The 25,902-nt window shown below is 39.7% G+C and overlaps 1 protein-coding gene across 3 annotated transcripts in view; it reads left to right on the forward strand.

Annotated features, from left to right (window-relative positions):
- LOC134533331 (myosin light chain 1) overlaps nt 1-14,864 on the forward strand; it is a 32,299-nt gene extending 17,435 nt beyond the window's left edge. The window contains exons 3-6 of one of the 3 annotated variants that reach the window (XM_063370844.1): nt 4,249-4,389; nt 4,559-4,726; nt 7,337-7,423; nt 14,422-14,864. In XM_063370844.1, coding sequence (XP_063226914.1) covers nt 4,249-4,389; nt 4,559-4,726; nt 7,337-7,423; nt 14,422-14,474 — 449 coding nt within the window. In that variant the 3' untranslated portion in view covers nt 14,475-14,864. Of the gene's footprint in view, nt 1-4,248; nt 4,390-4,558; nt 4,727-7,336; nt 8,843-11,979; nt 12,070-14,421 lie in introns of those variants that run through there. The other 2 variants (XM_063370845.1, XM_063370843.1) reach the window with 2 other exon arrangements.
- The last annotated feature ends 11,038 nt before the right edge of the window (nt 14,865-25,902 follow it).

Below are 25,902 nucleotides of genomic sequence, written 5' to 3' on the forward strand. Positions count from 1 at the left end.
CCATTGCTAAGAACTTTTTCTGTTGAAGAAAAACTAATAAATAAAATAAATAAATAAAAATAAAAATACTCAAAAAAAGATACAAAAAACACACAAAATTAAGCAAACAATTGCTGTTATCAACAAGGATATGAACACCACAAAATATTCCGAAACAGGAATATGGTCAGCAAACAAAGAAAAAACAAAGAAAAATGTACTAAGAGAACGAAAAAATCCCCACAAATGATGACAACACAAAAATATTGAACCCAAAATAATTCAGCACAACAGTTGAAGCGAGACAAAAAACATGACAAAACGAAAAAACAAACAAATACAATAGTTTTACCTAAACAGAAACAAGCGACGTTTCGGGAACTGCTATCTGCTCCCGTCCTCAGGCAGAGACGCACATGGTACGGAAACACAGGTGCGATTTAATGTTATATATTGGTATTTAAGTATGATACTTTAAAGTACTTGAGATATTCTTCGTAGCTCTCTAATTATATTTGACCTATTGCTTATAACGAGCAGTAGTTTAAAATAGTTTGCCACATTTATAATAATTATTGTATGAACAACATTATTATAATTAAATCACAGCAGTTTGTTTCAAGTATTTTTTATATTAATTTTTATCTTCGTATAACAACAACCGAACTAATTCATATAAATATAGAATGATGCCTAATAAATAACGCGAATCTCTAAACTATGCATAATATTTTTATGATAATAACTTCTAATATTTCATTATATGCATAAATATGCTTTCCTTGTTATATAATTTTTGCATCTAATACATTACATTCAGCGACACGAATGTTAATAAACAAATCCGTAAAATTTAATAAAATAATTTTAATTTCGATGATATTTTATGTATTTTTTTTTGCATATGTGAACCAAATAAAGATATATTTTATCAAGACATTGGTCTCATCTTTTAAATTGTCATTTGAAATAATTTAAAATACATTTTATATGTCTATTGTAAATGTTTATGGTCAGATGTTTGTTTGCAAGTTTATCTATTGTTAATTTCACCTTGTCTTAACTTCCAAATCATTTTAATTGACAACCGATGTCCAAAAATGTCTGAATCAGGTATAAAACACAACTAAAGCTTAATAAGCTTCACAAGTACCGTCAGGACTGTCCTATGCTAGTACTTGGTGTACTGTGCTAGTATTTGTTGTACTGTGATAGTATTTGGTGTACTGTGCTAGAACTTGGTGTATTGTGCTAGGAGTGGTGATAGTGGCGATAGTGGTAGCGAAGACAACTGATGTTTCATTCACAGAATAAAATTTTGAGTGAAATTATAATTGGATCAACACTTATATATCTATAGATAAATAAATATGTATTTTGTAGTTGGTTCCATTTCCACTACTGAATTAAAAAAAGTTATTGAATAGCTGGTTTCATATAAAAACTATGTTAAATATGAATCGTAGATTGAAATATTTTTCAACAATATTTCAAGATTTATTTATATTCAGTTGGCTGCAGTTTGCCACTGAGCAAGTGCGTACTGCGCTGACTAGCGGCCACCCTGGGCTGGGTGGGGGTCGCAGACATTTAGCCCGAGGCCGCAGCGCGGGGTATTCTGGGAGCGACTGAAATACTCGCGGGCTTATAAGGCGCGCGCTGTTGCCGCAGTGCGAGCTATCCTGCGCGGGGGAGGGGGGAAGGGGTTGCATCACGTGACCCGGACAATGTAGCTGCCTTCAGCTCTTCGTCTCGTGTCCTCGTGTCCAGCTGTACACGTGTACAGCTGCAGCTTACTAACTGCGCAGTGTATACTGGGCCGTAGCGCGGAGCCTGAAACACCACAGACGACACCGGAGCTGGTTTGTTATCGTTAACAACCAGAGTGTTCTCACCAGTGATGTAACTCAGTTGCAGTTTGTTTGAAGTGAGGGTACGGGGCCACCATGCTTGATGCCGAGCTCTGGACTCGAACCCGGACCCGCTAATCGCGCAGCTCGGAGCTGTGACGGTCACACCAGCTTCCTGCGGTCTGCACTTGTCACTAACCACTATCTGGTCGAATATTAGAATTTAGGCAGTCATTTACTTGTTTTTCTTTTTTTATGCTGACATAAGTCATTATTTGTGTCTACGCTTACGGTGTAAAGTTGAACTTACTTATGAATTGAATTATATTATTAAAATAAATATATATATATATTTAGGTACTACTATTTTCCCAAAGCCCCGTTAGTAGTTTTTTTTTTCCATATCACAGCGCCATAATGGGCACACTTTGATTTATTACCGAAGAAATTAAAAAGATTTTACCACTATTTTACTGTAAAACAAAAAAAGAATAGTTACAGACGTCTAACTGTAATTCGAATATATTTACCGCACCTGTAAAAATATTAATGTTACATTATCTTTGAAAGATTTGTGCAATGGGAGTGCATGACTTGATGTAAGTTTTTGGACATACGCCATTGCAAAGCACTTTTTCTGTAGAAGAAAACTAAAAACTAAAAATTAAATAATAATAAATAAATAAATAATAATGAATAAATAAATAAAAATACCCAAAAGACAAAAAACACAAATTAAGCAAACAATTGCTGTTGTCAACAGGATATAAAACACCACAAAATATTCCGTAACAGGAATATGGTCAACAAACAAAGAAAAACAAAGAAAAATGTACTAGGAGAACGAAAAAAAAACCACAAATGATGACACAAAAATATTGAACCCAAAAAAAAAAAATTCAGCACAAAGGTTGAAACGAGACAAAAAAACACGACAAAACGAAAAAACGAAACAAACACAATAGTTTTCCAAAACAGAATATAATGTTTCTGTTTTGGAAAAACCATTGTGTTTGTTTCGTATTTACGTTTTGTCGTGTTTTTGTCTCGTTTCTACTGTTGTGCTGAATTATTTTGGGTTCAATATTTTTGTGCTGTCATCATTTGTGGGGTTTTTTATCGTTATATTCTTACACTTTCTCACTATGCTCATTAAAAGTCATATTCTTTAGCCCACACTTATTGAATATTTTGTATCTGTATTCGTACCATTAAGGTCCGGTGAAATTATATGTTCACTAATATTTGCAGTATATATAACCGTTCCGTAAGGTCTTCTACAGGTCGAACTCTATAGAGAGTTGGAAATTTGAGAAAAAATATATATTTAGGTATAGCCTTAAATACTTTTTTCAGTTATAAATCCAGAAACATAAATATCATTTGTCAAATAATTAAAGATCCCTATAAAATATTTTATGAAATTATAGTAAATAAATTTAAACAAAATTGGCATTAAGTAGTTTTGCCATAGTTTTTGAAACAAGTGCCCATCTATAAATTCAAAAATATTTATCAGATGCAGAAATAATTTTAATTTAAAACCATGGATTCCAATCCAATTTTAGATATTTACTGTGAAAAAAACATTAATAAATTAATTTACATTATATTATTAATTGTTTTAACTTAAATTATTTTTATTTCAATAGCTTGAACTGTAAAATACAGTATATAAATTTTGAGATTTTTTATAAAGCTAGAATTAAAATATGAGAGAAAAATTTATTAATATCCTGTAAAATAAATATTTTTAAAAAAAGAACCACATTCACTATTTTTTATATAGCCAGAAGGGGAGGAGATAAAAATATTAAGTTAAACTTTATTCCATAAAAAAAATACAGATGCAGAAACGTTTTTGTCAAACGAACCAAACTTGGTTCTCATTTGTCTACCACTTGCTAACACAATTTGTTATAGATACTAGCGTTCAACATTATGAAAATAGTAGTTCCGATTTTTTGACATGATAACGTCTTAAAAATCGATGAACGCCGGCTGCACGCACGAAAAGATTGTCACGTTCCGCCTGAGCCGAGCATGCAAGAACCGGCCAACCACCATGCGAGAAAATCTTCCATAATATCAAACAGGTTAAAGCGGGCTTTTTAACTAATTGTTCGTGATAATATTTAAACAAATTATTTAAATAAAATTTGCAAGAACTGTAAATAATATTTGAAAATTAAAAAGTATGCAATTTTTCATGAATGTTTTCTTATGACGTTATCACGTAAAATGCTCGTCCGTAAAGCGACTTCCCGCAGCCCTGCTGTGAATGTGGTAGAATGTGGTAGAATGTGGTAGAATGTGGTAGAATGTGGTAGAATGTGGTAGAACGTGGTAGAATGTGGTAGAACGTGGTAGAACGTGGTAAGAGCCGCAGTGCAAGCTAAGGGCGCGGCGCCGTGTGCAGGGGCGCAGTTCGCCTTCTCCATCTACGACTTCGAGGGCTGCGGCACCGTGGACGCCATCCACGTGGGCGACATGCTGCGCGCCCTGGGGCTCAACCCCACCCTGGCGCTGGTCGAGAAGCTGGGCGGCACCAAGAAGAAGAGTGAGTCCGCTCTCCTCGTCTCCTAAAACCATTACATTTCCAGTTGAACATATCTGCCGAATTCGGTGATCATTTAAAAAATGAATTAATAATCGAGAATGGTTATAAGTATAAAGTTGAGAGAGATGGCAGTGAAGTGTGGAAGGAAGGCACGAGTGCGCATGCGCAGACGAGAAGAAGCTGAAGGCGGACGAGTTCCTGCCCATCTACAGCCAGGCCAAGAAGGAGAAGGAGGTGGGCTGCTACGAGGACTTCCTCGAGTGCCTCAAGCTGTACGACAAGCAGGAGGACGGAAAGATGCTGCTGGCCGAGCTGTCCCACACGCTGCTGTCGCTGGGTGAGTGGTCGAGCTGTCCCACACACTGCTGTCCCTGGGTGAGTGGCACTGCTGTCTCTGGGTGAGTGGCTGAGCTGTCCCTCACGCTGTTGTATCTGGGTGAGTGGCACTGCTGTCCCTGGGTGAGTGGCTGAGCTGTCCCTGGGTGAGTGGTCGAGCTGTCCCTGGGTGAGTGGTCGAGATGTCCCTCACACTGCTGTCCCTGGTTGAGTGGTCGAGCTGTCCCTCACACTGCTGTACCTGGGTGAGTTGCTGAGCTGACCATCACGCTGCTGTCCCTGGGTGAGTGGCCGAGATGTCCCACACGCTGCTGTCCCTGGGTGAGTGGCACTGCTGTCCCTGGGTGAGTGGCACTGCTGTCCCTGGGTGAGTGGCACTGCTGTCCCTGGGCGAGTGGCACTGCTGTCCCTGGGTGAGTGGTCGAGCCGTCCCACACGCTGCTGTCCCTGGGTGAGTGGCCGAGCCGTCCCACACGCTGCTGTCCCTGGGTGAGTGACCGAGCTGTCCCTGGGTGAGTGGAACTGCTGTCCCTGGGTGAGTGGCCGAGCCGTCCCACACGCTGCTTTCCCTGGGTGAGTGGCACTGCTGTCCCTGGGTGAGTGGTCGAGCTGTCCCACATGCTGCTGTCTCTGAGTGAGTGGCACTGCTGTCCCTGGGTGAGTGGCATTGCTGTCCCTGGGTGAGTGGCCGAGCTGTCCTACACCTAAAAGGGCTGACTTCCTATGACCTCTTCCTGACACTGGAGGGTTTCTTATGCAGCGGAACACTTGTTTCACTCCCGCACGTCGGGTGGCCTATACGTCAGGCGCCAACTGATGCGCAGGAAGTCTGACTCGCAGGCGTGGAAGATGCCTCGTTCTCCTTTGACAGGATGCACTTCACCCCACCAGTCCTTTGTGATCCAAGAGTTCGATATCACAGAGCTAATTCTACCACGTCATTGCTGGCTCTCCAGAACCTCTGCATCTCAGACTTCGCTAATTCAGCAACATGCTGCGGACTGCATGGCTTCTAGCACTGAAAACACAACATCATAGCAATACTGATATAGTTCATGCTCACTCAAATGTGCAGAAACCTTCGTCGGTATAACCGTCGTCATATGGTTAATATAGTATACACAACTAGTATGACTAAATATTCTTTGATTATGTCAATAATATTCAGTTGTTCCTAGATTTTAAAGCTGAGTAATTGAAATACCTTTATGAATTTATTTTTGGTTGAATAATTTTTACAATAATCCAACTTTTCGACGAAACACTAACACGATTGTCTCTGACAAAGGAAAACTGTTCTCTTGAACTCCCGCGCTAGAAACACCCGGTTCATGTTTCAAAAAGCTTAAACGGAAACGTCTTTTAAATATTTGAATTGTGCCCAATACTAAATTATTAAATCCCCTAGACCCAGTGTTAATACAAACAGTTTATTCGGCTAAACTAAGCAAACACGAAGTATGTGAATTTGGCTATACAAAGTAAAAATTAAATTCTGACCAAATTGTATTTTTTGTAAAAGACAATAAATATGTTTCACAAACTTAAATTCATGCATTGAGCTTGTAATATTCTTGTTACGTCACCAAACAACTAATAAGTGTTTAACCATAAATACGCTAGCATGTTTTACCACAAAAATGCATAACAAAATTTCAAATATATCAATATTATTACCAATTTTCTTTTTAGTAAACTTAGACCATTGAAAATTATCAACTATATAAATAATATATATGACTGCATGTATGTACATTAAAAAAAATTATTTACTAAATGACGTAATTCTAAATAAGATTCTTTAGTAACTTTACAAATTTAAATTAATTCATTTCGAAAGGATTTTCTGCCTCATTAGTTCAAAATAATTATTTCAGACGCTGATGTTTCCCTTGAAATAAACGTGGCATACCGAGACAAAGGGTTTTATTTATTTTATTTAATTATCAAAATTTATATATCGCTCGCATGTTCGAGTGCACTCAAATTCATTGCACACCCAAATTTTCTTGATTTTGTAAAATTTATAGTCACTCTAAAAAATATTAATTTATAGTTACAACCTCATAGATTTTAAAGCTGGTTTGTATTTGTGTTTCAGCGAACTAGTAATAAAAAGTAGAGCAGTTGCGCAACTAACGACGCTCAGATATTAACTACTAAATTTTAATAAAACGCAACACTTTACGTGCTTTCTGACAGGAGACGTTGCTTAAAGTTCACAAACTTGAGTTTCTCAACTTGCAACTTGCAACCATCACTCTGTTAAGACTTCATATATTTTATGTAAGTACAATTTTAATGGGTTACAAAACCAATTTTCTACTCGTAATCTCTAAAAATAATTGTTGATCATTCAGATAAGTTGATAATGTTAACGGTTGCAGTGGGTTCGGAAGAACTGTGTCACACTTGACACAGGGACTCGCTCGAGAGAGCGACTCTGCAGCCTCGGCCGTCGACGACATGGCGTCGGTCAATTACTGCGTGTTCAAATACTAACTTTAGTCGAATGCTGAATCCCGCAGCCATCCCCTCGTGGCGACCTCCGACCTGACTGCACGTGTCGGCGAGTCCACCTAGGGTAAGGAGATGACGCTGCTGGTTGCAGGGGAGCGACTCAGCGACCCGGAGGTGGAGACCATCCTCAAGGACTGCTGCGACACCGAGGATGACGACGGCTTCATTCCCTACGCTCGTGAGTACACTCGTACACTCTGTGGACAGTCTCCGTGGAGCACCGACATGTGTCGCCCCTGCTGGGCCCGGGCCGTGAACACACACTGCTTACCTCTCGAGCTGCTCGCTCGGTGTGCTACTGTTGGGATACACTCCAACACCAGCCTACATTATGACTATTGGCCAATATAACGCCCCCAAGCTAACAATGTATCCCGTGAGGGGAAGTGTCGTGACACCTCCTCCAGTCCCCTCCCTGAGTAACACACTACAGGCGGGAGTGGCACACTCAGTGAAAACTGTTGTGGACCTACGTCAATAACACAGCCACTATATTAGCTGATTTCACGATTCGTTCCACCTATTTCCTACATATTCAAGTGAAATACGTTTGTTATAGCATACACATCCGCAGAATTAGAATATAGGTACCTTCAGGTTACATGCAAACAGCAACTGGTCCAGAAACATAACAAGTAGACAATTGCTGATTGTTGAACATATAAATACAAATGGAATGGCATCTGGCCTACCATTTACATCTAACGCACTCATAGCACAACAAAGATGTTTAATTAATACACTTGTACTTACAACTGCCTAGTTCAGACACTCGAAGCCTGAAAGTGCACCATCCGAGGATATTCCACCACTGTCATCACTGGAACTGTCAGTATCTTCACAAACATCGCTTTCACTTTCACTGTCACCGTCTAGACGTATTATAAATTTTTCCATTTCCTCTTCAATGCAGTGGTCGTTTTTCCAGTACTCCTCTTCTTCTCGTTTAACATGTGACACAGCTGCCGTCCAGTCGTTTTCACAAATGCTGTTAATGGCTTCTTCTGTCAACAATTGTATATGGTCGGCTTTTTGTGAAACGTTTTTGTCCGACACACGAGATTTCACAATGTTCCAGATATATTACAATGATACGGTGGCAACCTGACTACTTCATGACCATGTCTTTCAAGGATGTCGTCCACACGATATTTCGGAGACGGGCGTTGGCACTTGACGATGTTAAGTAATTCTGACTTTGTCATGTCTTCTTCATAAGCAATGTTGTTGCTATTCAGCCACTCTTGAATTTGCGCCTTGCGCGATGCCACAGTCGGCGCTTTATTAATCTGCACTGAATGGTAGGATGCATTATCCATTACAACAATACAATGTGTGGGAAGATTAGGTATAAGTCATTCAAGTACCCACTTGGAAAAGTTATCATAATTCATCTCATCGTGATAATCTCCGCTTTTACATTTGGATTTGAAGATGAAGAATGCGCCAGGAACAAAACCCGAAACCGAACCAGCGTGCACAATAATCCATCTGTGTGCTGCTCTGTCGTTCTTAAGTACACCCTGCGTATCTGGATCTTGCCAGCATTTGCTCACAGTGTATGCTGCATGTATCCATGTTTCATCAAAATATAAAACTGGTAATTTATTCTCACCTAAACTGTCATTTTCCCTCATTCGTCGCAAATACCTTCCCCTACAAGCGACAATATCTGTCCTTTCCATCAATACTAGTCTCTTGTCTTTGCATTTCTTAAATCGGAAGCCAACCTGTTTTAATATTTTCCGCAACGTTTCTCTACTGCCAGCAAAATCGATTTCTTTCCGCAATACATGCAGTAATTTCTTCAATGTTGGCACTTCCTTTCGATAGGCATAAAAGTTTTGAACTGTACGTCGAACAACACACAAATCAAAATCATCCAGAAAATTTTTTTACGGCTTGTCTTCCGTTGTTTGCCCGGTGTAGATACTCGTGTATCTGTTAGTTTTGCTATGCTCATTTCCTTACGTATTTTGCATATTGTTCCCACAGATTTTCCAGTCGCAGCTGCAGCTCGTTTTGTAGCATTTTCGATGGGATGTGCGTGTTTTCCAGCAAGCTTCTCTGCATCAAAATATGAAATAACATTTCCTATAATTTCACGTGCTTGATTATGAATAGTCGGACGCGTTATCCTAGATGATGCCATTTTTGTATAACGTTATTAATGCATATATTCCACTCGATAGTTGATAACGCAAGCAGCAACCTTACATTCCAATTCGCGAACTCACACGTTAACCACACCGGATGAAATGACGTGTTCACTTGTCACGCATCGCTGACTGTACTTGGCGATAGCCGGCTCGCCACCTGCTGCTCGTCACCGATTGGCCAGGTCAGCTACTTACTCTGTCTCTCTCGCGCGCGACCGCATTCTTTCGAGATACATTGTTATCTTGGCCGAGTTATAGTTTCCAATATATAGGTTGTCCGTGAAAGACCGCACGTTTTTTTTTTGGATCAGATAGAAAATAAATTTCTGAGACAGGAAGTCTTTGCCGATTTTTGATCTGACCCATAGGTAATTGGTAATTAGTAATTAATTAAAATAGTTAACCAATGATGAGCGCGCACATGCCCCCTTATACTATTGGCGCGCCGTGAGAGACAGTAAGCAGTAGTACCTCGCGCTTCTCTCTCTCTCTCTCTCTCTCTCTCTCTCTCTCTCTCTCTCTCTCCGGTAAGCACAGTCCCCCCACTCTTCTTCTTTCTCTTAGAGCGCGCTCATCATTAGTTAACTATTTTAGTTAATTACTAATTACTTATGGGTCAGATCAAAAATCGGTAAAGACTTCCTGTCTCAGATATGTATTCTCTATCTTATCAAAAAAAAGTGCGGTCTTTCACGGACATCATGTATATATATATGGTTTTTATGTCGAGTATGGAGTTCGTTTAAAAAACAACACATGAACACGCATTTCGAGTCCTGAAAACTTTACAACAGACTGCGGAGATCGTACTGACATCTTGTCTGTAATGGGCAAACTGATTAACATTTTTGTAAATTAGAAATGTTTTATGAATAAACTGACTGGTTCAGTCGTAACTATTCTATAAAGTTTATATTTACATTAATAACAAATACTCGAAATAATACTGGTGTTGCCCAGGTACGGGTAAAAATTCCTATTATATTATGGCATTGCAAAGTGAGGTTATTTGAGTAATTTGAAATTAAAATTTTTTTTTAGGTTTTGAAAATGAAATGTTTCATATGGTTCTAAAAATATACAAAAGTCACACAGGTTTGATAAATACACTTAATAATACAATTTATGCAAATTTAAACTAGCCATACAGTGAATTGGCGTTCTCAATATACAGTAGTAAATAAATTAAATGAGTGGCTTTTTTACTTAAACCTTCCTTACAGTTGGCATAAATATACCCCCTAAAATATTTCTATAAACTTTTTTTAAACAAAAGAATAGATTATCATATCCTTTAAGTTGTAATGCATTTATTAAATTTTAAGATATATTTTGATAATACAGAAAACAGGTAAAATATATAAATATATCTCAATACATTTTTACATACAATCTTTTTACCTCAATTTACTCCAGTTTTACTATTGTAATATTTTAAAGAATTTTGTTATGCTACTGTAGGCGTAGGTCTACATATTCCTGGATAAATTGGCCTTCCTAACTTTTTTAAGAAGCAGAACCTCTTTACTGAAAATCAGATTCCTTACTTGGTAAGAGAAAGTTAGAGTTAAAATTAGTTAGTTCAAAACTATAATGTTAGCGGGATCATGAAAACTATGTGTGAGTTTGAAACGAAATAGCTAAATAAGTCAAATATAGCATGATATTTGTACGGTTTAGTTCGAAATGTTTGGAAGTCCTGTAAATTATAACTGAAATAATGTTCCTACATATTCACTTCAAATAATTTTTCCACTCAAATGTACAGTTTCTGAGGCAGCCCACGTCTCGTATGTTCAGAGTTTCCTTAGATCCCTTTTGAAACTTCACTCCAACTAGCTAAGTAAATATTGGATGTTGCGAACACAGGCCAACACACAGCACTTGTACGAAGCAGTTCCGTAATGACTGCAGTCTCACTCAGTGATAACTTCAACACACGGCACTTCTAGTTTCAATTATGTTCTGCCTTGCAAGTGAAGAGCATTATAAAGTTGTGACACCAGAGCATTTACAATAATTCATTGCGTTCCTTTCGTTGCAAATATTTTACCAATACACTAGCCGAATTATGTAACTTATGTACACTAAACAAAAATTATATTTCTCCATCAGAGCCTTTATAATTGTAGATACCAACAGTAATGTAATTAATATATAATTACGTGGTGCCACAACAAAGCACTGAGGACTACGCTACAACGACCCAAGTTGTCGTAATGCATGTTGTGGAGAGGGGGGGGGGGGAGACAGTAATTGCAAGGAGATACAATTGCAGCTAGGAGCTGGTCATAGAGGTCACAGTGCTGCAACAGTTATAGTTGTCTTGCAATAATCTAGCTGCATTGTATGGATCGAGCAAAGTAGAAAATAACGCTCCTCATGGTGTGAATGTAAACTTAGCCTTGTAGCACTAACTACTACATAAATACAGTGTTCAGATCTTCAAGAACCGATGAACAAATATGTCCCACGAGACATATTATTTGTCTATAGGAGACCTTTGTCAACAGGCCTTCAATTCTAACATTGTTCACGTGGTATTATTTTGGTGACATGTTGTTGCATTTTTCAGCCTTCCTCAAAAGAGTGATGTCATAACGGACTCGTTAAGCTATCAGAAGACACAAGTACACAGTATGGTTATGAGACCTCGCAGGTCATCGTAAGTATGAAGCGTTTCTGTGGGGTCACTGCCGTCTCTAACACACTGACTGGAGTTGCCGCTACGCTGCGCTAATTCCGCCCGACTCTCTGGCGAGGGCGAGATGTCAACACGTCCGCTGCACTAACGCTTTACTCCTTTCTTCTCGTGCGCACTCCCGCCGCCGGGCTTCAGGCAGTGTGTGGCTGATGTCAGCTAGGCTGCTAACAACACGAACATCTTCGGAATGTAGGCCAGTTCAAAACAAGGTCATGGCAAAGTTTCAGGTTGTGTTTCGCACTTTAGTAGTCATAGGGTGCACTGAATAGACATACATCTTAGGCGTTGATTAGTAACATATTTATTCAGTCAGAAATTAGTCTTGTATATATTGGTTGGTCATAGTAAGGATGATAGACAATTTTTTTTCAAAAAGTAATAATAAAAATAATTTTAAATAATACTTTAAAACTTAAATTTTGCACTTACCAAGTATTTAACCAAGTATTGCAAACGCTCAAATATCTCAAAGAAATTTTTAATAATTTTCTGACTGATAAAAACGGATTTCTAAGATGGCTGTTAAGATGGATGACAGCATTACGTATGCTATGATATCTGACAATCTGGTGATTGACAGCTGTGCACTCTAGCAGGTAAAAAAATGAAGCAAAATAGCAATCGACACTAGCGTACTCAGCAAACAAAAATAAAATCCAACGTAGTGGATCATATGGCTGCCGTTATGCCACAATGTTTCGAGTAATATATGCCTTAGTATAAGTGTCCTGGCAAATATTACGGAGAAGAATGTGTTTAATTTTTTACAAGTGAATTTACCATGAATTAAACCATGTACATCAAAATCATGTCAATAACAATATTTCAATATGTTGGGTTTAGCTTGTAACAAAAATGAACGTTACGGCAATTGTAACTAACCTTATTACTAAAATAACAAATGCTAGGTTGCTTTCAATGTTAACTAATATTAAATCAATGGTTTTTAAAATACAATATGTTACTATTGTTAAAATACAGATTTTTTAAGTAAGAGAAGAGAATGAAAGTGAATATTATTCTGCCATTGAACAATTTATTTTAAAAAATATAAAAACTTATTACGATGGTATTTCATTGTTAAAACATAAATAATTGGTAGAACAAGCTAAAATAAAACATTGTGCGTGTTGGTGAAATGCTCGCGATGTCTTTATAGGTGCGATTTGGCAAGTGATGGGTGTGACAGTTCAGCTGCAAGTTGGCAAGTGTTAGGTGTGACAGTTCAGCTGCGAGTTAGCCAGTGTTGGGTGTGACAGTTGAGCTGTGAGTTGGCAAGTTTTGGGTGTGATAGTTCAGCTGCATTTTGGCAAGTGTTGTGTGTAACAGTTCAGCTGCATGTTGGCAAGTGTGAGGTGTGGCAGTTCAGCTGCAATTTGGCAAATGTTGAGTGTGACAATTCAACTGAAAGTGGGCCAGTGTTGGGTGACAGTTCAGCTACGAGTTGGCAAGTGTTGGGTGTAACAGTTCAGCTGAAAGTTAGCCAGTGTTGGGGGTGACAGTTCAGCTGCAAGTTAGCCAGGGTTGGTGTGACAGTTAAGCTGCAAGTTAGCAAATGTTAGGTGTGACAGTTCAGCTGCGAGTTAGCCAGTGTTGGGTGTGACAGTTCAGCTGCTAGTTGGTCAGTTTGTGTGTTACAGTTAAGCTGCGAGTTGGCCTGTTTTGGGTGTGGTAGTTCAGCTGCTAGTTGATTAGTGTTAGGTGTGACAGTTCAGCTGCAAGTTAGCCAGGATTGTGTGTTACAGTTTAGCTGCAAGTTAGCCAGTGTTGGGGGTGACAGTTCAGCTGCAAGTTAGCAAGTGTTAGGTGTGACAGTTCAACTGCAAGTTGGCAAATATTGGGTGTTACAGTTCAGCAGCAAGTTAGCCAGGGTCGGGTTTGACAGTTCAGCTGCAAGTTGGCCAGTGTTTGGCGTGTCAGTTCAGCTAAGAGTTGGCAAGTGTCTTCTCTATACACCTGGAAAGGTAAATATGTTTTAAAAAACTGTATAAGGCCCAATTATGTTTTTTAATTGCGTAAATGCGCTATAATCGTCCTTAGATTGTTTGACACCTAACGGCTGATCAGTCACAGACACGCAAACCGAGAGGAAGGTCCTAAGTCCAGCATGTTTGAATTTAAAAAGATGGGATTAATAACAGATTTATGTGCGTGGTAGAAGATATTGTCCTAACACATTATAAATGACTATAATGGTTCTCGTGCTCTCAGCCAGAAGTAGTTCTGGCCACGAGCCGTGTACTGCAGTGTTAGAGTGGTGTACTGCAGTAGTGAGTAGTGCGCAGCGAGTGACGCGCGCCTCTCTGCTTGCAGCCTTCCTGAAGAGAGTGGTGAGCGGCCCGGAGGAGGACAAGCCCGCGGCCTAGTCTCGCCCCTCTCACTCGTCACTCCCGCTCGTCTTCAATAAACTGTCTCAACTCATGTTTTGTGATACATCATAATACGGATCTTGTAAATAGGGAATTGCGCATGGAAGTTGCAAAGGAAACTGTGACTGTGATAAACTGCTTGAGAAACTATCGCAATGAAGAACAAGAATTTTCCACGTCGCACAGAGCTACAAGCGGAACCGAGAAAACATTTCTGGCAACCATTTAAACTCTTATAAAGATATGATGTTCACAGCGAGAAATCAGCCAGTGTACGATTTTTGAAATTAATTTATTCCTATTAAAAAAATAAAATCAATAAATAATGTTTTGTAAATTATTGCTTTGCTGTTATTGAAATAAAGTTAAGTTACCCACGCGTAAAAATCTCAACTAAATTTTTGTCAAGATTTTCAACTACATATAATTCTGGTTTATTTTGCCAGGTGTTTTAGAGGAAAGTTTTGAAAATTGTAGTGTTTATAAACAAAGAGTCACACGTATTTCGTTATGGTCAATGTAGCAAGCTTTAAGTTGCACTTTCGAGTGCAGTCTGGAAACTGGGCAACAGTTTTAATGTATTCTGAAAAAAATATGACATATTAACCAGATTTCTGCATTTAAACATCATTTCATCCATCATTCATCATTTGTCCTATATCTATAGTAATAACAAAAGTGTAATAGGTAAAATTTTTGTACATTAAATGTAATTATGAAAAATATGATTGATAATGGCTTTTAACAATGTTTAGAACTCAAACAAACCAATAGATTTTTTTTAAAGTTTTGTCAATTTATTTGTTTCTCTGTTTGTATGTTTGTGTTTGCTCCAGCATTATCCAAAGAGAACATGATGTATTTTGATGTACCTTTATTATAAGTGACATCTTTGGCTACCTTAAAAATTAGGCAATAAATAATTACAGAATTCCATTTATAAAGGGAAGAAACAGAAAATTTCGTTTTGAAATAATTACTAATATCTATGAATCTAATCAAGCTTAAGATAATATATTGGGTATTCATAATGAAAATACAAAAAAAAAAAAAACTATAACAAATTTTTTACCATTTAGCAAAATTCAACCCTTAAGGAGTGTAAAAAGGGTAAATTTTATTCTAGGAAGAAAAATGCGTACTTAGAATCTACTAGAACTGGAGGTAAGATGGACGGTGTTATGCAACAAAGAACCAACCCACAAGAGCAATAAATTGAGAAAAATGCGTTCTAGTAAAAGCTTCGACAGTAAATTCTGTGCAATACTTTAGTTGATGCATGAAGTTTCTATTTAATTAGTATGATGGTTTTTGTCAAACATGGCTCCCAGTTTATTCTTAAAGTCCCAATAGTATTTACAATTTATGAAAATGTCGGATGGTTCTTTGTTGATTTTTTGGGTTTGGAGATAATTTACAGATTACCCAGATCCATGTGGTTTGGTTCTTTGTTGCAATACACATATACACTTCAATAAGTATGAAGGAAAATAATAATTATTTGTTACATAGTGCAATACAAAACTTAATTCACAAGAACAAATTAATATTTACATGATACTAATTGCTGGCCAGTATGAAACATCTCTCGTGAAAATGTGCACGCTGAAACATATTAATATTCTTCAACATCAAAGTCTAACTGAGCATTATAACCTTCAACATCATCTAACACATTTTCCTTGCCGATAAGCACTTCGCACATCTGCTTAACATCTTGGGGAATGAAATGCATAATCGATTTGATGTCCTGGAGTTTTGGTAGAGATACTGGCTTCCCACTTGGCCACAGTGGTACAAGATGTGCACTACAAAAAATTGACTCTGAACGGCGACCAACTGATATTTTCTGTATGTTCACAGTTTGAGCATTTGTTGTAAACTCAGTTTTCATGTGAAAGAGGAATGGTTCAGACTTCTTCATAGATATTTCCCTGGTGTTCAACAACTCACTTTTTCTTTGTCGATGTCAATCTTGCGATTCACTATTGCATTTTCAATTTTGCTACAGCCAACAAAATCTTCTTTATTCATATGCTGAACAAAAATAGGCTTCCTCTTCCTGCAATTTTTCATGACAAAGATGTAGTCTTGTGGAGTGAATAATCGCTGTTGAAGTTTTAGTGCACATTCTACATCAGAAAATAAAAATCTGTGTCATTGGGCAGGAATGAATGTCCCGGAAGAAGAAATTTCATTGTAACCTACTGAAGTGTTGGGTGACTTTGCAAAATAGACTTTAACATGAGAACTACCTTTATGTTGCGATTTTGTCCGCCGCAAGAGTCGGACCATAGTATAAGCTCCTTAATTCCAGGTTCCAAGTTCATTTCACAATGTTTTTTGAGGCATGACCCAATCTCTTGAACACCTCTTCCAGCGGTATCCTCAGTCCACACATAAAAGTGTGCTTCATTCTTCTTTCCTGTGTGAATTACACAGTTATAGAGCCATAGCTGACGTTTGTAAAACATTACGTTTGTTGGTAGTCTAGGAAAGGGAAGTGTCTTCTCAAGGTCAAATGTAAATACTTCTTATGTATTTTCATCCTTTGCTTTCTGCAGGTCTTCTTTGATTTGATTCCTTGCTGTTTCTGCTTTTTCCCAATTCATCCTTTGTTTCTCTGGCAATTGTAGTTTCTCTTCATTGCTGACTCCAGTATTAATTTGTTCATGCAAACTATCACACACATTGCAACAATCCATTTTAGCTTCTTTCGTCTCAGATTAAAGTTTTCGTGGAACAGCTTCTTGAAAGTTGAAAACTTAGCTGGGGCTGGAACATCTTGAAGCGAGGTTGGAGCAAGCCTACTGTACTCCCAACCTCACTCCAATAAGAACTCTCAGAATAATAATAATAATAGAGAAAGAAATTCCTGTAAATTATAAAAAAAAAGAATTAAGAAACGTACTCTGAGATTACCAATGGCGAAAGAGAGGTGTGTCGTAATGATATAAGAACTTAAGAAAAAAATATAATTTTGTATTACACATAACTGTGGGTAAACATCATAACAATTCACAATAAATGCGCGTATGGTATGAATAGACAGATACATGTTCCTAAGCGCGCTCAAATACAAATAATAGTACAATAAAAGTTCAATCACATATTACTACAGTTATTAAATAAGTTCGTTACGTGTTAGCACCTTTAAGTATCATTTCCGTCAAGGTTTGTGTCAAAGAATTTAATAGCTCGATAGAATTGTAACCCTTCTTCCTCCTAACTTGGAAGAGGGGTTGCGTCCTTGACTCACTCTGGGCGCGAAGGGAAATTCCAAAAATTATGAAAAGGTATGAAAGGCTACACAATAAATAATTCCCCATACCAATGCCCAGGGGTCAGGCCAAAAAACTTTAAAGCAGACAAAGCAGAGCATACAATATTCCAAATAAAGGCAAGACTTTGGGTAATTACTATTAAAAAAAGATAATTTTCAAAAATTAGCATTTACTATATATAACAATACACGTTTGGTTACAAAAAAAGGTGATAATAATGGTAGTCTCTTAACCCATTCTCAAAAATAATCATTACAGATTAAATATTATAAAAATATAAATAACGATGACAACATATATATATGTATATAAATATTAACAACGGCCTTACTAATAATTAAATGATCACAACGAAGGTCATGAGGTGTGGCCACAAAAAAAGTTAAATGCAAGATGGCCTACCTTAATACCAATTATAAAAAATATATATATCTCTATATAAAATTCTATATAAAATTGTACATAAAATGTTCTAATACAAAACATGAATTAAACGTATTTCTCAGTTCTCATTAATTGTTCTCTTCCTTGAAATAATTTGTCACTACAAGCTTGCCATTATGTTAACATTCTAGACGTCCGCCGGCTCGCTGACCTTCTTCAATAAACTAGAGAGTCTAATGCCTCGCCGACATACTGTTCCATAAAAATGAATAAATTACGCACTAACATCAGTCCGTGCGTGCGGCAAAACTCCCTCGCATACACTCTATAATATTGCAGAAAGTCATTAGAATTAGTAAAGTCCAATTGAAAATACGCTGATTATTCCAATGTCTCAAAACGTTGCTACAATTTTCCCAAACGCCGAATTATTTTAAAAATAAACTTTCGTGTCCCACAAAACGGGCAAACGGGCGACCGTTAACAAAAACACGACATCACATCACCAATGTGTGACATTAAAAACATGGGCCTCTTCTCACAAAAAGGGGGCAAAAGTTCCGTCCAAACTAGAAAAGTTCAGCATGGGCATAAAATCAAATTACGATCTTCGCAACAGTTAGTTTATCACCACGAGGGAAAAATTCAATGCGGCCGCCTCTTTTTACCTTGTTCAAAGTGTGCATCGTCGGGCAATCCCTTGCCCTGTCGTCCTGCGTGGTGTCTCCATGCTGACCCTGCCCATAGCCGCCCGCTGCCGCCCGGCTCTTCAGTCCGCGCCATCACATGCTGCGTTCTCACCACGAGTCCCGCCAATCGTCCTCAGCTGATACCTCCCACTCCCGGCCGGCCGCATCGGTGACGTCATCGCCAAACCGCCGGGAGCGCACCAAGTGGAACTCATGCGAAACACAATCGATATCACGTAACTACCAATCCATAGTTACAAAATAAAGCGCTTAGCTTAAAATAAAATATTAACAGTCACAAACATTTTTTAAAGAGATGAATTAACATCAAATAAAAAATAAAAACGTAAAAATACGTAAAATAAAACTATATAAAACTAAAAGCCAGTAACCTCAATAAAGCAAAATTAAATTACAAGGTTAAATGTGGCTCTGACGGCCACAGAATTAATAAAAATGACAACACATGTAAGTGAGTCGGTACTGTCATTCAGACACATTCGTATCATTAGTTTGAACATTTACTAAGTCGAACTCCTGGGTAGCTACCGAGGTAATTGCGCCCGAACGAACCCAAGTACAACGTATGTAAGGCTTTAAACAGGTAGTTAGATACGGCGCGCCACGGCGCATAAACTATAAATTAGGTAACAAACACCAGGCAGCAATCAAGAAAAGCTAAAAAGGTAAAGTCCTCAAGCATAGTGAGCAGATGGCTATGAATAAGCTAACAAAAATATGTGACATAGAAAATCAACATCAGTTAACAAACATCTACTATTGTCGTCGAGCCGCGCGCATAGAACATCAGAGAACCTAAGTTAAGCTTAATTATAAAAAAAATGACAACTGCGAGACACTCGAAGAGGTTAATAGAAACAGACTGACGTTAAAGACACCTAACAAGTTTGAATCGTAATAAAGACCGAAACCCCAAAATATTGCTATGAATTCGGGCATAGCTTCGCCGAGTGTCTCCAGAATTATCCTAATGCTGCCCGGTAGACCGTCATCACTCCTAGTGAGCTCAGACAGTGATCAACACAATATTTTTTTTTCCAAGCCTAAGTTAATTCTAAGTGTGTAGGGGAGGGTCCAGGTTAGGAGAGGACCTAAGTGTGTCTCAGGCCGAAGCCTATACACTCTACCATGCGGGTTTCGAACCATGCAGGACAAGGGCGCGTGCAATCGTGTGCGTGTTGGGGTTTACTGGCCAGCCATGGCTGCAATTGGCGCCATGACTGACGCCCCATTGGTCGCCTAGCTTAAAAGCTAGCTAAGTGTGACCCAGGTAAAACCTGCATAGACACAGGGAAAATCCTGGGCCGGGTCATGCGGGGATCAATTATCATGCATTATGCAAGCAGGTAACTACTGGACAAGAGGGAAGAAGGGTCCAGGTAAGAAGAGTTGGAAGGGCTGAAAAATCAACCATGCTGGAGTTGGGTGCTTGGGCCTTGCGGCCCGCATTTAAAGTTTGGGAACTCCTGGGTTATTATTAACCAGGGGCGCAAGCGCCCCCAGGGGTGGGCGACTTCACTCGTCAGCCCAGCCACAGCTGCCCAGGCAGCCATAGTTAAAACAGAGGTGGGCAGACGAGCCAGTAAACCGGCTCGAATTGCTGGCGCACGGAGCGAAAGGCAGTCTGACGTTGCGCCATCTTCATCTTCCTTCTTCAGGTCAACAGCAGTACTTTTCAAGCCAGGGTGGGGGGAGGGAACCAACCTCGCCACCCAAAATCCCCGAGACGGTTTAAGGTCGCGCCGCTCGAGGCTACTGCTGCCACAGTTACAGCAGCCCGCCCCAGCTGAAGGTTCCTGATGTCTTCCTTCAGAGTTCCGATGCATTTCAATTCCGTTGCGCGCGCAGCAGTTCACAGCTCCGCAAGTTCCAGCCCGCAGTTCGTCTACACTTCGCTACTTTGGAACATCGAGATCCCCGGCGGTGCCTTCGCCGACAAAGCTGCTCCCTGCCACGCGCCGAGCTGCATTCAGACAACAGCCCGCGAGAGAGATGCGCACGCCCCGAGAGACGACCACCGACTCTGATCAACACGCCGCCGATCCATCATATTGCCATCCGGGGCAGTTAGTGTGTGCGAGACCAGAAACCGAAGTTTCTATAACTCGCTTAGTGCATTGTAAATCAGGTGCACCCCACACTTTTGTAAAATCACTTGGATCAACGGGCGGGGCGCGTGTCTTGTGGGATAAGTTTGGCACACGGGCCTGTGTGTGCGCTGGTAGGTTGTGTAATGCTAGAAAAGTTACGTGTACCTAATTCGGCGGGGGAGAGAAGCTCCCCACCAGCTAGATCGGCTAACTGGCGTGATGTAATATCATGTTGGTTTGCATTAGAGGATTGTCGGTGTGCTGTAATTTCAAGTGGCCTAGTTAAATTCGGGTGTGGCGTGTAGTGTAAAGCTGTGCAAGCCGCTCCTACGAACCCCTGGGAACACAGAAACATGCTAGGGTAGTTAGCCCATTATTGCATGTAACAATGTAGTTCAGGCCGTCACTTCACACAGGCATATCATCGTGTGGTCGTGTTGGTGATACGGTAAAAGAAATTACATAGATTAGTAAACACCTGGCCGCCTTAAGGACCGAACTATTGCGTTCCAATATAGTTCGGTCAAAGTTAGGCTAAACCAGTATTGCTGTAGCTAGCCCCCAGGCTGTTGTCATCTAAACCTGAAAAATAGAAAGTAAAATTAGTAAATGAATGTCGTCCTATTCTATTATTGTTCGAGCAGAGAGATGCCCTCGTCCAGGTTTTTTTTTTAAATTATTTTTTTATATTATTTTTTATTATTATTATTATATTTTTTTATTTAATCTAAATTAAAAGCTACTATACAAGCCCCCAGAGCCCTGCCCTGACAGGCATGCATGACTCTCGGCCCGGATCCCCAGCGAGGGCTGGAGTAGCTCCCTCTACCAGTTCACCTGCATGATTCTGCCTTGACAAGGTGCTACGACGTGTGTGTGGATTGTCGCGCGTGTTGTAGTGGTGTGACTGTAAAATGTTACGTACCCCGGGGAACGGAAAATTAATTAGGTGATGATAGATTTACGGAACTAGCTTTGTTAATTCAAAATCCCATGCCTTTCCGAAACGCGAGTAGTATAGTTTGGGGGCTCCGAGATCAGGGTTCAGGGTGTGGATTGAAGATTGTCGGTCCGCCATCTTGGATTGTGACGTCACGGCGGCCATCTTGGATTGTGACGTCACGGCGGCCATCTTGGATAAGCGTAACGTGACACTTTTTCGTGCGTGCAGCTGGCGTAATGGGACATAGCGTAACGGGACAAGTTTGACCTTGACCCCGGCGGCCATTTTGGATCCGCCATCTTGGATCCGCCATTTTGGACGACGTCATTGTGTTCTCGAAAATTCCGGCGTTGTGTGTTCCGCCATCTTGGATGATGACGTCACTGTTGCAATTTCCGTTACGGTCGTCATCTTTAACTTTTTTATTTATTATCCGAATTTAATGAAATGTTTTTAAAAATTATAAAAAAATTCAAATAATAAAATTTTAATAAAATAATTACAAAAAACAAACATGTACGACACGGAGTTCGGAGTCCTCGGTTCGAACCCGACGAGTGCAAACATCAGATCCTTCCTTAATGGTGTCTGCAGGCAGACTGACTCCCACCACTTTTCTTAAAGCATATATATCATCAACATGTATGACGTCATGTCCGCCATCTTGTCTTCATCTGCAGGAGACCGCCATCTTGTTTTCGTCTGCTAGAGTGTGCCGATACCATGTAGTATAATTATCTGGTCACAATACTTTTGTCCTCAACTGTTGACCTTGACCTTGACCTTTGACCTTGACCTTGAAATTTGACCTTGACCTTTGACCTTGACCTTGAAATTTGACCTTGACCTTGAAATTTAACCTTGACCTTGAAATTTACCCTTGACCTTGAAATTTGACTTTGTCCTTGTCGTCCATCATGGATCTGACATTTTATGTTCAGTACATGCTACCAGGAGCTACCACCTGCTGGAGTACGCCATCTTGTGTGTGTACTTGTATTATAGAGTACATTTTTACAGTGCAGTAATCATTTATTACGGAGGTGCCCCCCGCCATCTTGAAATTCGGACGCCATCTTGAAATCATGTAATAATGTAGCTAGAAAAGTGGGAAAAAATCCAAAATTCATCAAAAAAATCACTCATTAATTTACACATCGATTCGATCCGCTCCAGTCCTTGGTTCGATCCTCGATCGTTGCAATAATGTTTAATTTTATGAAAAAATAACTTCAATAAGCCACGTTCAACATTCTTAAAGAGACTTTAAAACCTCTACTACCATCATCCTATAAGCCATCAAGACCACCATATTGAAAATTCGTAATTGTAATGCTAGAGATTCGGGAAAAAGTTCAAAATTCATTAAATAAATTTGTAATCTATATACTGATTGATTAGATCGACTAATATCCTTGGTTCGATCCCTGGCCGATACAAAACAACTTTAATTAAAAAAGTACCACTAAAGTGGCAGGTTTGAGAAAATAAAAACACCGCAAGTTCTTTTAAAAAATCTTTTATTACATACATACTACACTACTACAAGTACAAAAAAATTCACAGACAAATTACTAAAGTTTTTGGTTAAGATTTATTTCCGCATTTAATCCTGTGCTGTTCAAGACACTGTATAGCTGTGAGTCCTGATTTTCGAGGTCGATTAGCGAAATACTTAAAGCACATCTTACACATATAAATCTTCTTTTGATGTTTTGTAACCTGGGGTCTCACAAGTCGGGAGAAGTTCTTGATGTAGCAGTAGTGTGCAGAACCGCTTTCATTTGTCACAAGCAACAAATCGAAATGATTTTTTCTTTCTTGTTTGGTTACACGAATCGGACACACTTTATTATCCTCATTTAGCGCATACACATTAACTGAGACTTCAGGGTTATTTTTCTCAAAAACTTTTATCTGATTTAACGGTGGCGGATAGCACAGTCCATCGAAGTTGTACTTATTCTCCAAAGCATAATACCTCTTATCAACACGGTTTTGATGACTTCCCTCGACAAATCTTGCCAAAATACTCCATTTAAAACAAAACTGGACCTTGAAGTTTTGGCAATTGACTACTGCTCTTTTGTTGACTATCGCCTCAGGTAAGGCAACAAATGATGATGTCTGATGGTATGGAAGCATACTATCACTTGATTCGTTTCCTATGCACATAATCTTGTGACTATCCAGACTGTTACAATGCGAAAAAACCTTATCGCATTTGCCGCACCTATATGTCTCTCGAGAGATTGTCAGAGACCTACTGCAGGTTATTGATGCGCCACAATATTTGCATTGATGCGATATACGCTCTTCATTACTTGATGTCTGGAATGCAGATGATGAAACGTCAGCTGATGGTGGAACAGCACGTATCGTCGTCTCCTCTGCAGCAGGTATCGGGGTCTTCACAGCTGTCGTCACCATTGAGCCCTCCGCTGCCATGGTCTCCTCTGCTAATGGTATCGGGATCTCCGTCTCCATCATCGTTGCTGTCATCGAGGTCCCCGCTGCTGTCGGTAAACATTCTATTCCGGTCGACATAACTAAATGTCACGATACTTAATGGAGAGAGCACGTCCGTACTGCACCGCGGCCAGAGGTGAACTGCGGGCCCAGTCGTCCGAACCTCGCTTATATACCCGCGGTCTACTGGTATACTACATGAGTCAAAATAATGTCTGTATTTAAAATTATTTTTTAATTAGGTACCTAAAAATTGTAGAAATAAAAACACACGAGTTCAAGTTTTACACATTTATTTATAAAGAGTACACAAATACATATTAGGTTAAGGAATCAAGCATTTTCACAAGCAAAGTCTTTAATGCCGCACGAACTGACACGTCGACTCCGGTTCCAACTGGTTCGTTGACTCCGGTTCCAACTGGTTCGCAGGCCACAGGATCAGGAACACAGGTTTCCAGCTGGTCATCTTCTGCGATGTAGTCATCTCTAGAGATACATGGTCGATGGCGTCTGTGACCACGTCTACGCCTGGGCTTTTGCTCAGTGCTAGTTGGGACAGATTCACTGCCTGAACTTCGACGACGAGACGCACACCGTTTGGACGTCTGCGTAGATGCATCACAGGTCGCAACAGGTTGCAACACGTCCATGTTTGGTGTTGCACATGCAGACGAGGCGACTACCTCAGCGATGCTAGCAGGAAGGATTGTGTGTGGTCTCATGTGATAGACGACACAGTTTCCAGGTTCGCAACAAGCTACCAGCTGCTGAGTCGGTTCGTAGGACACAGGAAAGTGCGCAAACCTCCAATGCTGAGCGTCTCCATCACAGGTTTCTGTATATGTACGTAGATACCCGGAATCCCAGTAGCTGTACTCGACACTGCTGAAGCTAGGTCTTGCGCTCACGTACACGTTAGCAGGATGAAACGTAAACATCTTCTTGCAGGCCGAACGTCAACTGAAGGCACGTACGTAGGTACGTCATTTATATATGCAGGCTCCTACTAACATTGAGTGTGCCATTTCTGCATTAGCTGCGAGTTTGTACAGGCACAGACACGTTCAAACTTGTCACGTAGCTGCACGGCGTATATTGCACTAAGCTTGCGCAGGGAAGGGCAGCCGTAGTCGGTCTGTATATCCACAATTTCAGCTGCTCCGACGTCACACAGTTCTCGTAGCCATTTCTTCTGTTCAGGTCCGGCAACGTAGATTATTTCGTTTTGCAGTAGTAAATCTTCAATAGTGTTTTTCACTTGGTGGTACGGAATTTTTCCTTCGTCCCACTCTAGTCCATGATAATATTTACATAGCCATTCATTCGATCGTTTACTTTTTTCGTCTAGTAGTTTCCACGGATACGGGGGTCGGAAGCTGCGGGTTCGAGTCTTGTCTCCGGAGGTGACGCTAATTTCCTTGAGCACGAATCCATTTTGACTCTGGAAACCTTGCAGGTTGCAGTACATCTTGTGGCTAGCAATGCTCGGTCATAACTAAATTATCATAGAAAACGAAACGGTATTTATGTCAGAATTTTCAC

The sequence above is a fragment of the Bacillus rossius genome, chromosome 6 (assembly GCF_032445375.1).
Source record: "Bacillus rossius redtenbacheri isolate Brsri chromosome 6, Brsri_v3, whole genome shotgun sequence".
Taxonomy (NCBI): domain Eukaryota; kingdom Metazoa; phylum Arthropoda; class Insecta; order Phasmatodea; family Bacillidae; genus Bacillus; species Bacillus rossius.